Source organism: Sabethes cyaneus, chromosome 2 (genome assembly GCF_943734655.1).
Source record: "Sabethes cyaneus chromosome 2, idSabCyanKW18_F2, whole genome shotgun sequence".
In the NCBI taxonomy this organism is placed as follows: Eukaryota; Metazoa; Arthropoda; class Insecta; order Diptera; family Culicidae; genus Sabethes; species Sabethes cyaneus.
Window position 1 is genome coordinate 104,541,030 of NC_071354.1, and position 14,239 is coordinate 104,555,268.

The following is a 14,239-nucleotide window of genomic DNA, read 5'->3' on the forward strand; positions in this document are numbered from 1 at the left end:
TACGATTCCACCCAATGCTAGCCATGGGATCTTCATGGTCTTGTATTTAAGCAAACCAGACTGAAGGTTATGCTTTTGTCCAAGATACAAGAAATTTAATTGTAGTATTTCTTTGTATCTCATGAAAATTTAAGACAAGTTCAAACGTTGCACTTATGCCAAGCCTTACACTACGTGTCACAGACGTACAATCAATTTCTTTCAATTGCTATTCATTTTAATGTAATTCAAAGAACTTTTTAAGGTTTTTCAACAATATTGTAATGTATTTAGAGTTTTATTATTTTATTTTATATTTTTTTATTATAGGTAAGCTACATGTATCGTACTGATCGAATGTGATACATCGGACTTAATAACTAAACCTTCTTATTTACATTCTTAAATAAGATTACATTTTTACAGCAACCGCGTTCCCGCCGTCACGGACTCAGCACATATTTCTTCTATGAGTTTAAAGAACCCTTCGTGGCTACCGTAGCGATTGCCTGCTTGTCTAGCATCTTCCATCGTCATGACAAACCCATTCCAGAATTGAATGGTAACCATACGTAGTACATTTTTGTATTGTTCTGGAATTTTGAGTGCATACTGCAGGTTAAGCTGGGGATGAGTGATTTGAAAGTGTTGTAACAGCATTGTGAAAGTACGGAACTGTGCCAAGCACCGCCCTTCATCGCAACGGCACTCAAATGGTGGTACGTGTTGAACAATATGTTTAGCTAGATCACGCTCATTGGTGAACTCCCCTTTGCAGTTGTTGAACGCACAGTAGTATATGATTTTTTTCGTTATTGAAAATTCGTTGAACTCGATCGGGTGTCCAGGATGTTTGGTGCCGTAATGCGTGGTGAACTCAAAATTGTTTTCCGAAGTATAATCGCACTTTACGCATCCGTAAGTTACACTATTCAGCTGTAGAACTTTATCTATGATATCATCCGACAAGTAATCTATCCAACCCTTCGCGTATTCATTTTCCAGCTTATGGTGTGCTGCAAAATGAATTACCATATCCTGTCTATTGACGCCAATTGTAAAATCACATTCGGCACAACGCCTTGGATTGCGGAAATCTAGATAGATAGGCTGAAGCCCAGGATGACATGTCGTAAAATGAGACTTCATCTCCGGCATGACGGCTCCCTTTCGGCAGTAGAAGCATAAGATGATTTTAGCAGTACGGAACAAAAACGGTTTATCTTGACCCGCTATTTTATGCAAGGTGCGCCAATGTTGAAGCAGCTCCTGTACTGTGTCTGCTTTTTTCACACAATAGAAACAGGCGTATTTAAGAAAATAATCGAAACGTGACTGTTGCGGGTTCGCTAGTGCATTGCGAAGTACAGATGGTTTTTCATTAGGATGAGATGTTTTGAAATGATGCACAATACCCGATCCAAAATCGTTCACATAACTACATCCTTTAAATCCGCATTTAAAGGCTTTTACTATTGTTTCATCTTCGTTTGGCTTCGAACGCTTATTTGCTAAGCTAGTATCGATAGACTCCGTATAGTGACGTTTACTCGCACCACTCGGTCCCGGAGTTTCCAGATTGAATCGAAGAATCTCTTCACTGCCCACGGAAAGATTCTCTTCAATGGGATCAATTTCATCCACATCCTCCTCCGGCTCCAGCATAATGCCTCGTATGCTTTTGGTTTTATTTGTTTCTCTTCTCCATAACGGAGTGGTATCAGCTCGACTATCGTCGCCTTCGATAGCTTTGTACATTGAAACTATAACGATCTCGCTGCCTGGATGGTCTTTTTCGAAGTGACCGGTAAACTGTGACTTGTTCGAACTGCTATACAGACATAGCGAGCAACGATATTTGGCATGGATGTTGTGCGTTATCTGCATGTGGACACGCATTTCCGTGAGCGTAACGGTTTTAAACTTGCATACGTCACACTTCCAGTTGAAAACAACTTCATCATCAGTTGCAACGCTGGAAACACTACCGGCAGTGCTGCCGTCACGAATGACAAAAGTCGACACATTGGGAACGTTCGGATGTTTCTCACTGATATGTCGATCCATATCGCTCTTATTGTTGAGGAACAGACTGCATTTGCTACATCGATACAGCTCCTTGTCGTGCAGTTTTAAATGCTCAAGAATTTTCACAATATTGAGTTGCCCGGAGAAAATATGCACTGCGGGACAATGGGGACATTTGTAATCTTTAGTGTCGACATGTAGTGTGGAAAGATGGTTCCGCAACATGTTTTCGGCCGTAGTTAAATGACGGCAATTCGGTGCACCACAAATAAATCGTTTGTTTTCCTGAACAAAGCAAAGTGATTGAATTAAATCATCGTCCTCCTGCGAGCTAGCGGCTGGATTTCGCATTCGGTCGAAATGTTTTTCTCCCTGATTCCAGCAGGGGACTGGATTTTTCGGATCGACATTTGAAACAGGCATGTCGTTCAAGTGATTCTTGAGGTGACGATACATGTTTAAGCGAACCTTAGTGCTGTATTGGCAGTTGCTGCAGAATACTGTCTGGCTGAAAATCGCCTGCTTGGGCAGTGAATCACATTCTTCCGGTGCGAAATGGGTCTTTTGCTGGAGCAACGCAGCTTGCAGTTTATGATTATAGAGATCGATTAGTTTTTTGTAAAATGCTTTCTTTTCCAAATCAGCAGGCTGACCCGGGGCGAACAGTATGATATCATTGTTCGGGTCATTCTTCTTGGGGTTCAGGAAAAGGATCGTTGGCTTATTTGTTTTGTGAACATCTTTAACGTGTTTGATTACTTCCGGTGGGAATGACCCTTTGTAATCGCACATGAAACAGAAAATTCGTTGTGCTTCGTGCGTTTTCAAATGCTGTGTGAAAAGCATTACACTCGTGAACGTTGGCCGTCCTTTGCAGTGGATACAAGTGTACACGGGCGAGAGTAAATGGGAAAAACTAAGATGTTTTCGCATTCCTGTTCCATCCGGTAGTACCGAATTACAACCTTTGAAAACGCATTTGTATATCACATTCTTTGGCAAGCCCGTATCTTTGATCATTTCCATTGCAACCCGCTCCGCTTCAAGCATTAGTTTCTCATCTTCCGTGGTCGTAGATAGCTGCAGTTTTGAAGGACCGATGCTGCAAACATTAGTGATAATAGGAACTCCGGCCCCTTTATTGGGGGAAATAATAATTTTAGTACCCACAAGGGAAGAAGGTTGCTTTATAGTGTTCACTGCTGCTACACCTCCTTCTACTCTGGCAATTATTGGCATGCCTAGATCTTTCGTTGCCGAAACACCACCAGCCACGTTAGTTATAATTGGCATGCTTTGTGAAACTGTCGAAGGCGCCGCTAACGGTCCATGATAATTGCCTTGGACAGCGGTGATAATCGGAACGGATGATTTTTCCGAAAGATGTATTCCGCCAGAAAATGAAGAAATCGTCGGAATTTGCATAACTCCCGACCCGGAAGTGCTTACAACAACCGTTTGTTGAGTAACTTGACCAGCCGTAGAAGAAGGAATCTGAGCGCTCAGAAGAATATTGGTGTCACCAAACCTGATTGGTGGAAGCTGCAGCGGTATGATGGTAGGTTTTACAGGAGGTTCGATATCGCTGTTACTCTTCGTATCCGTAGATTTGTGGTTCAACTCTTCCATACTAAATGGACAATAAACCAAATCACTCTCGTCGACAGGGTTCTCAAATAACGCTTTGAGTGAAGCTTCCTTTGCCTAGTAAAAGAACAAAAAAAGATCATAAATCAACGACAACAAACATTTGGTTAAAGTTAATATATGTTACCTTTCCGGGCGTTTTATTATACCGCACGCAGCAATAGAAAGGCTCTTGTGGATGGGAATTGCAAACGTGTGTCTGCACGGCTTCCATTGTATTGCTACCAAACTGACAGTACATACATTCGTATATTCCAATTTTGTGAACTAACAGATGACGGGGCAGTTTGGGTTTCTGAATTATCTCCTTGCAACATTGGCACGCAATCGTTGTCAGTTCAGCATGGGTCACCTTCAAATGGGTCATATACGCATCCAGTCCGCAGAATTCCTCTTTGCAAACTGTTGAGTAAAGCAAGTATAATTATTTTAGAACGCTGCTCTACAGAGGTCAAAGTTTGGCGAATGTTTAGGTTGAAAAACCAAAAATAGTGATAGAAGTGGGTCTTACCCAGAAGCGGTTTGGGTAGCGAATAAACAGAGAGAATGTTTGTTATTACTCATGGATTACTATTAACTAAAATAACATTTTTCCAATGACGAGCAAAGCCTTGGATTACAAACGTCTTTAAAACTTGACTCTTCTTTATCGACTGACTTTGCAGACGGTTATTAGAGTATAGGACAATTACGGGGTTAGTGCAATGAGGGTATGAAGTGGGGAAGGCAAATGAGGAAGCGTCCAGCATAGCTCCAGCATCCCAAAACCCTACCTACAGCCTACACGTGGCCTTACCCGGTAATGCCAAATTAGGAGGTGCGATGTTGGGTGGTTCCCGGCTGCCTGAACTCAAAAATGCGGGTTTGGGTGGCGGCTGAGCCACACAGCCTTGTTAGTAAATAAGCTTAATATAAGTTATTTTAATTATTTGTTTCGTTTTAGCCACCCCATCGGCAAAATGAGATAGCATGTCAGCACTGTGTTTCACTCAACTGCCAGCAGTCTGATTTGGGCCCGCTGTCAAATTTTGAGCCCAGGACATGCTGTCGCTGACGTTCACTGCAGCTCGATATAGAGATGTCGATGGGGTGGTTTTGGCTCAGGAGAGGTGCTTCAAACAAACAGTGTACAGTAAAAACTCTGGCCGAAAAAATTTTAAATAATGCTCATGGATACCAGAAGAAAAAATTAAATTAATAGTGGAAGCACTTATGGAAACTCAAATGATACACGGAGCGAAAAAGCTCCGGTTTGTTTCAAACAAAATGATTGTTGTTTTAAGCCTCAATAAAATATTTTTATAACAACCTGAAAATATTGTTGTTTCCAAACGAGATTCTGTTTGAATCAAGTAAATAACAGTTTTGAATTAAAAGTAAAGTATTTTCAAATTTGAAGTTGACATTGATGTAACAATAAATATTTTCATTTCAATCATACATTTCAGTTTGAAACAAAACGAAATTTTTGTTTGTGCGTAAAACAACCATAAATATGGTTGAAACTACATTTTTATTCTCCGTGTACAACTGTATTCCATTCGAAGGACTGCTGGTGAGATTGTTCTGTTTTTGTCCATATATCTTCATATAATGTATCATCATATAACACATATTTTATTACGTTGCCATATACCATCATTATCGTAAAGGGGAAGGAGCATCACGGTATCGAATGAATCGAAGATTGGATGAGGGATGTGGTAACCAGCCCAAGGCATATAAGGTCCGAGAGGATTTTGACGCGCCCTTCTAGCACACAAATCATCACGCAAGATAAGTTTGCACGGCGAAGTTATGTATCTAGAAACCGGAAGTCTATGCTGGAAGGAGTGTCATATATTCCCGTGGAATCATATAAGCGACATTGCTTATAGATCCGCCCAACCCCTTTTGGTCCTTCACAAACAGCATTGACATGAAATTTGCTGGATAAATTCGATTCTGCAGTAATTTTACTTACATATAATGGGAAACCCTGGAGGTGATGGTGGCTACCCACCATACATAAATATACACATACATTACGGGGCTAGTGCAATGATTCTACTGACTCTAGCCTCTAGACTGGTACCTCGAAGCTAACTGGGCGGTTAACAACTTTCAACAACCGTCCATTTTCTAATTTTCTAATTTTCTAACGTTCCCCCTTGAATTCCGTCGTGAGTTTTTGGATTCCAATTTTCTTCTTTCTTTGTCTATTTTCACAATTGGTAGGTAGCTTGATGTTCTGCTCCAATTTTTAGTTGTTTACTAGGTGTATAAGACTAAGGTTGTCGCAACGAATTTGAACTGGCTTAAAAGTTCCATGCAAATTCTTTCGTATAGTGCAGCCATATATTCCGACTCCATAGCAGAGAGTGCCACTGTAGCCATCTTCCGACAACTCCACGGAATCGCACCACGATCCTCCAATCATTGCCGCTGTAGATAACGAAACCCTCAATCGTTTGTCGGTGGGCCACGGGCGAAACGAATGTGATGGTTTCTGCCCAGTAACCATTATCCAGAACTGCGTCGAACAGTATACGCGAGTTGCAGGAAGCAGACGTCTCGTGATGGATTCTTTTCTTCCGAATTCCATATGCTTCGGGTTACGTACTCCTTGCCGTTATTCGTACGAATGCGTTTCAACTTTTCGCGCGGTTCGTTTCTCGCGAAAGCCTTGCAGTTGTGTAGCGATTCAAGTACTTCCGTTGTTCATGGAAGCAACACAAGTCCGAGTACACGATCCTCGAATGTTTGACGAATGTTTTTGGTCCTTCACGACGAAATCCAATTTCGTGACTACATATTTCCTTCGACCGCTTCATCCCACTAACAGAGAGTGTCCCTCGCGTCAATGCCACAGCACGCATCTCGTAACATCCCGGACCAAATTCACCACGGGCTTGCTCGTTTCGCACAGCGTGTAGAGATCATCGCCTTTGCACTCCTCCTTTGTGAGCTCTGCACAAAATTGCTTACACTTTACTAACCGAAAACAAGTAAATTAATCGCTAGGTCAGGCAAACACAACACATTCTAAGTTGCTTCGCCGCAATCGGCCTCCAACTTGACCGATTCTTTCGGCATAATGGCCATCTTCGCATTATTGGCCACAGTGATCCTGGTTGACATTTCCTGTGAGTTCTCTAGCACAACCTTGTTGCTCTGTTTAGACTACCGGACAGCGTTGACAGCGAAAGAATACAATACTATTATTTCCTTTTCTCGCTGGTCTTTTTTTGGCTCACCAATGCAAAATAACTAATCTTCTTGATACGGAAATATTTCACACTGAATTTGTCGAATTGCTTTTTCGCATTCTGCTTGCTCGAGATTATACCCTCGCCTTCAGAACCACTCGTCATATTGACTTCCGTTGTCAGGGCCACGCCAGATGACTTCAGATTCAAGATCATGGGACCGTATTCCTTCGATAAACTCTTGAGCTGCAAACTGAACATCCAGTTACCCACCTTGAAACCGACCTCTGCTTGGTCTGCTGGTTACACGTCAGCACAATTCGAGAACATATTCCTAGTAGGACTGGTAGATGACTCTCCGGCTACTCTCCGGCGGCAGCAAGGCGAATTCCGTGCTGGCCGATCATATGTAGACCATATCACAACGCTCCTGGCGTGAGACAGGGCTGCATTTTATCACCGCTTCTGTTTTTCATCGCTATGGATGAGATATTAGTTGGAGCAATTGGCAGTAGACCAAATCGAGGATTGCCTTGGAATCCTCTAACGATGGAGCAGCTAAATGACCTCGACCTAGCCGACGACATTGTCTTGCTCGCACAACGCCGAAACAATATGCAGAGCAAGTTAGATGAGCTTGCCGAGAGCTCCCAGGCAGCAGGTCTCACAGTCAATGTATGCTCCCAGGCAGCAGGTCTGATAAAAAGTAGCAAAAACTAAGTCTATGGTAGTGAACACTGACAACCCACCCAACTTCACAGTAGCGCGGGACAACAAGGTGAGCAGGTAGATGCCTTGCAATATCTTGGTACCCAGAGAAGACCCGATGGTGGCACCAAGATTGATATAGCCACACGGATCAGGAAGGCCAGGGGTGCCTTTGCAGGTCTGCGAAACATTAGGCGCCCAAAGCAGATTATTCTACATACCAAAACCCGAATGTTCAACTCAAACGTTAAATCCGAACTACAGTATGCCTGCGAAACGTGGTGCGTCTCAGCGGAGACAACGCAAAAACTGCAGATACCATTCGTGCCTGGTGTACTGACAACTGGATATCCAATGAGGAACTCCATCGTCTTTATCATCAGCGACCGATATCAACAGAAATTCATTAACGTAAGGTGGGAGTGGATCGGTCATATCTTGAGGAAAGGAGCGAACGAGATCTGCAGAGAAGCACTCGACTGGAATCCGCAAGGACAGCATAGAAGAGGCAGACTCAAAGGCTCATGGCGACGCAGCTAAGCCAACGACATCCAAGCTGTAGATGGGAACCTGTCCTGGCGACAGGTAAAAGCTATAGCGGGTAACCGTCAACAGTGGAGATCTCTGATTTCATTCCTTTGTTCTGCCGGACCGGCGGATACGGACACATAAGTAAGTAAGTAAGTACTGGTAGATGACGTCATCGTCCGTATCAGCAACCACAAATCGGCCTGCCAGCTTCTGTAGCAAGCCAACCTTCCGAGTTGAACCACTGTTCTCGAACGTGTTCCACAAAAAGAGAAAGATGGTTGCTAGAGCTTGTGTGGAATTTCATTGGCCATCTCCAGACCCTCTTCGTTGTTGCCCTTCACAAACACATCACACCCGCTCCTTGTTGGGCACCATCTTGGTGTAACAGGCCCAGGAATTGCAATTTTCCGATTTACGAAAAACTATCCCTGGCTTGCATCAAAGCAAACGTGTCGGGTACATACACCAATATACATACCAACATACACCAACGCCAACATACACCTCAAAACTTCTTCCTTCGATATTAATCGCATTGAACAATTTGCTTCCGGAAATTTTTCAATTTTTCACTGCTGAAAAAAATTCTCAGAACTTTTCTGTACCCTTACTTTATTGACGACAATCCGTCATCGATCCTGCGCCTAACGAATTATGGTCTTCCAGTACTGCCGGTTCAGGGCTGCCATTCTCCAGTCCCCTCGAACACCAGCTGACCGTGCGTCGTCCTCGACAGCGTACATCCATCAGGTGCGGGATTTGGCCTGAAGTCTAGGCTTCTTCCTGGATCTCTGTTGAAAATAATTTTGGCACTTTCGTCGGGCATTCTAAGTGCCTAACCAGCCGCAGCCTGCCACATTATATATATACATTCAATATATCAGCATATTTGTATACATGACACAGCTAGTGGTTCATGCGTCTACGCCACGCTCCGTTTTCTGTTTTGCCACTAAATATTTATCACACTCGTTCCAAGGCGATGTTGAATAGCAGATTAGAGTGTATCCCCCTGCTTTAGTCCATCCAACATCAGGAAAGCGGTTAAGCCCTCACCCGCTATTCTGACGCATGATTTTGACCCATCTAGCGTCGCACGAATTAGTGTCACTAGTTTCGTCGGAAACCTATGTTTTAGCATTATATGTCACAGCTTATTTCGTTTGGCTGAATTGTACGCCGCCATAAAGTTCACAAACAGATGATGAGTCTGCAAGCAGTTCTCCCGGAACTTCAAAAACAAAATAGTGAATATTTTTTATAACTTTTATAACGGCAGTTTTTTACAATCGAAGTGAGAGAACGGTAGAAGAAAGTTATGAAACAAAGGCGTTTGTAGTATCTTTGGGGAGAAAAGGCATGAGGGGAAAGAGCAAAAAATTCGGTAAGAGAGGGTCATTAATGCAACACTCATTGAGTTATATATAACGTTCCTCTTTTTACCCAAGCTAGAATGGGAACCATTTATTGATAAAAAGGACTTATTTCAATGACCGAAATAGATGAATCGAAACTTTGAGCAATAAAAACATTTAACTTTATTCAAACACTTGTGCTCATTACGAAGTTACAAAAACGAATGATGTAATAATATGAAACTGGCGCATTGCTACGCTTTCTCTCCGCAGCACTGCTGCCAAGGTGTTATAATCGTAAAGGTGGAAACATTAGTTGTCTCCACAAAACTCCTTCTCAACTCTTGTTTTCACTGTTGTCAATCCTAACATCGCCGAGAACTTCAATGGCTTGTTTTTGTTCAACGGTTTGGTTAGGATGTCTGCCACCATATCCTCAGTGGGACAATATTCCAACTGCATTACGCCTTCGTCGCAAAGTTGTTTGACAAATTGCTCCCGAACTTCAATGTGCTTTGAACGACGTTTGGACCGTTCGGACTTTACAAACTGTATGCAGCTTTGATTGTCCTCTAAAATCTTTACAGCACCGTTTATACATACACCCATTTCTGTAAGCTTCGGAGCCAGACTAGTTCTTGACTCGCCTCACATAGAGCTACATATTCGGCTTCCATTGATGACAGCGTGACAGATGCCTGTTTACGGCTAGCCCAAGCTACAGCTCCACCAGCGTAGCAAAAAACGAATCCAGATATAGACTTTCTCATGCAGACATCTCCAGCGAAATCAGCATCAGTGTAACCAATCAAACCAGCCTCATTTTTGTAAGTCAGCTTCCAGTCCTTTGTCGCTATCAAGTAACGGACGACTCGTTTCGCTGCCACCCAATCTGCCTCCGTGGGTGTTTCAACTCGTCGACCTAAAATTGATGCACTGACGGCAATATCCGGCCTGGCACATACTATGTATAAAAGAACGCCAACAAGACTTCTATATTTAGATCCATCAGAAAATACTGAACCGCTGTTTTCAATTTTGACGAAACCAGATTCCATCGGAGTTGAAGCTCCCTTTACCTCCTCCAAACCGAATTTCTTCGCAACATTGTCGATATATCCTGCAAGACTCAGACTGTAACCTTTTCCAGAACGCTTGATTTCAAGTCCCAAAAAGTAGTTTGGATCTCCAAGTTCGGTAATTACAAAGTGTGCTGCCAAAGATTTGTATACTGCATCGATATACTCTATATCCCCACATCCGACCATTATATCGTCAACATAAACAAGTAGGTAGACAAATTTTCCGTTTTTAGTTTTCATATACAAGCACTTATCAGCATTACTCTGTCTAAATCCCATAGTTAACAGAACTTCGTGCAGTTTCTGATTCCAGCATCGCGCAGACTGTTTAAGGCCATAAATACTCCTTCTCAAGTGACAAACAAAATTTTCTTTGCCTTTCACTACGAACCCAGGCGGCTGCTTCATGTATAGCTCCTGATCAATTTCGCCGTATAAATAAGCGGTTTTTACGTCGAAATGCTTTAATTTCAAGTTTCGCTGTGAAGCCAAGGCCAGTAGCATACGTAGTGTTGTGTGGCTTGTCACTGGCGCAAACACTTGATCATAATCCTCACCATACTTCTGGGAATATCCCTGAGCCACCAGTCGCGCTTTATATTTCACCACCTCTCCAGCTGCATTTCTTTTTAACTTGAAGACCCAGCGGCATCTTTGAAGACCAGCGCTTTTCGATCAGCAGGTAACTGGACTAGATCCCATGTCCCGTTATCCGAGTGTGATTTTAACTCATCAAGCATAGCATTTTTCCAATGATCCTTATTACGGCAAGTAAGAGCTTCATCCAGATTTCTTGGTTCAATCTCTTCAGCAAGCACGGTCGAATAAGCTTCTTCTATGAATCGAACAGGTGCTATACCTTTGTTTGAACGAGTTGATCTACGAGCAATTTCGTCTAAAGGAAAACCATGGAAGGATTGATCGTTTTCTCCTTCTGAAGCACTATCGTACCGTGTCGTATTGAGATCCTGCTCTATCTCTGCATTTTCGTGATTTTCTAATACGTTGGGTAAAACAAGTGGTACACTAACCATTCCGCTCTTCACAGGTTCTTGCCTAATTGCTTCTTTCACGGTACACATTTACAAAAATTTTACATCTCTACTTATCGCGATGTATTTCGTTCTTACATCCACGAACCGATACGCTTTGCAACCTTCCGCGTATTCAACAAAAACCAGCTTTTCAGATTTCATATCAAGCTTACGTCGTTTCTCTTTTGGAATATGCACGTACGCTTCTGATCCAAAAATTCGGAAGTGGCTGTACGATGGCTTCTTTTTGTACCACAGCTCATAAGGCGTACCATCAACAGATGCTGACGGTAAACGATTTTGTAGATAACCAGCTTCACCCCAGTATTTATTATCCAATGCCGATTCTGCCAGCATACATCGCATCGACTCCACGAGATAGCGATTTTTACGTTCAGCCACTCCATTTTGCTGTGGCGAGTAGGGCGCGGTCTGTTGCTGAACTATACCGTTGTCTGCGAAAAATTTTCTCAAAGAAAAAGATGAGTAGGTACTCACCACCTCCATCGGATCGTATGACTTTCGGGTAGTGTCCAAATTGGGTTTTCACCAAACTGCAGTACTCACGAATTCTATCCGCGGCTTCTGACTTTTTCGCCAGCAGGTAGACAATTGTATAACGGCTATAATCATCTACCATTGTCGTGAAGAAACGATTTCCTCGCGGTGTCGCAACCTCCATGGGACCACACAAATCGGCGTGCACTAAATCACCAACAGCAGCAGCTCGAGACGTTGAAACGTGAGGGAATGAGACTCTGCTCATTTTTCCCTCGTAACAGGCCCCGCACACGGAATGTACACCACACTGATCTAACTTCAATCCGTATCCTAAATTACCACTGGAAATTTTCAAGATAGCTTGCGAGTCACGATGGTCCAGCCTGCGATGCCACAAATGAATACACGATACAACTGATACAATACACTGACCGTCTGCTACACTAATAGTAGATTTATTCGATTTGTCAATATTCTTTAGAATAGCTGCATCGTTCGTCATATGTGAAGTAGCCCCCGAGTCGAAATACCACACACTAGATTGTTCTGTATTTCTTGCCATCAGGCACACATTCACTTCATTTTCCGCTATCATAGCAATTTTCGCTTTTTCAGCACTTAATTTTTCCTTTTGCTACAGTCCCTTCGAAAATGTCCTTCCTTTTTGCAATAATGGCACGCTTTGCCTTTTTGTTTCTTCTGGACATTTTTCTTTTCACTGGTATCAAACGACGTTAAAACTTTTTCTTCGTGGGATTCAGCATTCTGTGCACGCTTCCGACCTTCATCCAGCAGCTTGCCCTTCACATAATCGACCGTCAGATCTGCATCAGGTCGACTCTCCAATGCTTGTAGCAAACTATCATATGAAGTCGGCAGGCTCGCCAGCATCAGCGCAACAAAAGAAACATCTTTCACTTTTTCCCCCAGCGCAGCCAAACGAAGGCGCATCGAAGTTAACTCTTTAATGTGCTCCGACATGTCGCCTCCTTCTGGCAGCTGTGTCCTGTACAGCCTTTTCAAAGCATGGATCCTGCTTGTTAGTGAAGACCGCTCATGATAATCCTTAAGAGCGTCCCACATTTCCTTCGCTGTTGGATTATCCTTCTGCATCACATGGATATGCTGAGAATCTTCTAGAGCCAAACCAACCAGAGCTCTAGCTTTTTCATTTTTTACTTTCCACGCAGCTGCCAATTCTCGACCAGCCTCATCTTCGGTAAATTTAGGATTAGGTTCAAGCACAACCGACAGCACATTTTTACGCGACAGCAGAAGATTCATTTTAAACTTCCATATTGCGTCGGAACTACTCATTTAGTTTTTCGATCGACGTCATGGAGCTGTGCACCGAGTCAGCCATTTTCTTTTCACTCGCGATACCGCTGCGTTCCAGAAGTTTCGAAACGAAAAAAGAAAAATTCACACTTTTCTTCGTTTTTCACGAATACTTCGCGATAACTGGGCCGATAACCTGATAAAAAGGACTTATTTCAATGACCGCAATAGATGAATCGAAACTTTGAGCAATAAAAACATTTAACTTTATTCAAACACTTGTGCTCATTACGAAGTTACAAAAACGAATGATGTAATAATATGAAACTGGCGCATTGCTACGCTTTCTCTCCGCAGCACTGCTGCCAAAGGTGTTATAATCGTAAAGGTGGAAACATTAGTTGTCTCCACAAAATTTATAACCGGATTCGATCCCAGCTTTTTTCCCAGGCGCTGTATATCGCAGATTGGTGAACATTTGAATCACAGCGGACTTCAAAAAAACTCTACACCTCGCTTATGCGACATTTCACATTCCATCAACTTTTTGTAACTGGCGGATTTAATCAAATAATTATCGCCTGAGTACTGATCAGAATGTAGATACGAAACGATTGTTTTGCTTGTTTCCCCTTTATGCATTCTGTACATACAAGCACAGATTCGTTTGAAATGCTGTTATAAACAGAAACTCCCTGTTGGTCGGTTTGTTAAAATTTTGAATACCGCACTTGGTCTTAGTTCATATGCAGTTGTAAATAGGTATCAACCGCTATGACATGTTTACTAATAATGAAATACGATTTCCAACGTGGAAAGGATTATAGCGCCATAAGATTGTGATTAATTGTTAATATAGTAAGACCATAAGCAGACAAACAATTTTTTAAATCGTTCATTTCGCATTC

General features: G+C 42.6%; 1 protein-coding gene across 5 annotated transcripts in view; it reads right to left on the reverse strand.

Moving 5' to 3' along the window:
• Positions 1 to 273: 273 nt before the first annotated feature.
• Positions 274 to 14,239, reverse strand: part of LOC128733602 (uncharacterized) — a 45,063-nt gene continuing 31,097 nt past the window's right edge. For all 5 annotated transcript variants that reach the window (XM_053827316.1, XM_053827317.1, XM_053827318.1 and 2 more), the window contains exons 6-7: positions 3,782 to 4,056; positions 274 to 3,711 (exon numbers count right to left, since the gene is read on the reverse strand). In XM_053827316.1, the coding sequence (XP_053683291.1) occupies positions 400 to 3,711; positions 3,782 to 4,056 (3,587 nt within the window). In that variant the 3' untranslated portion in view covers positions 274 to 399. The remainder of the gene's footprint in view (positions 3,712 to 3,781; positions 4,057 to 14,239) is intronic.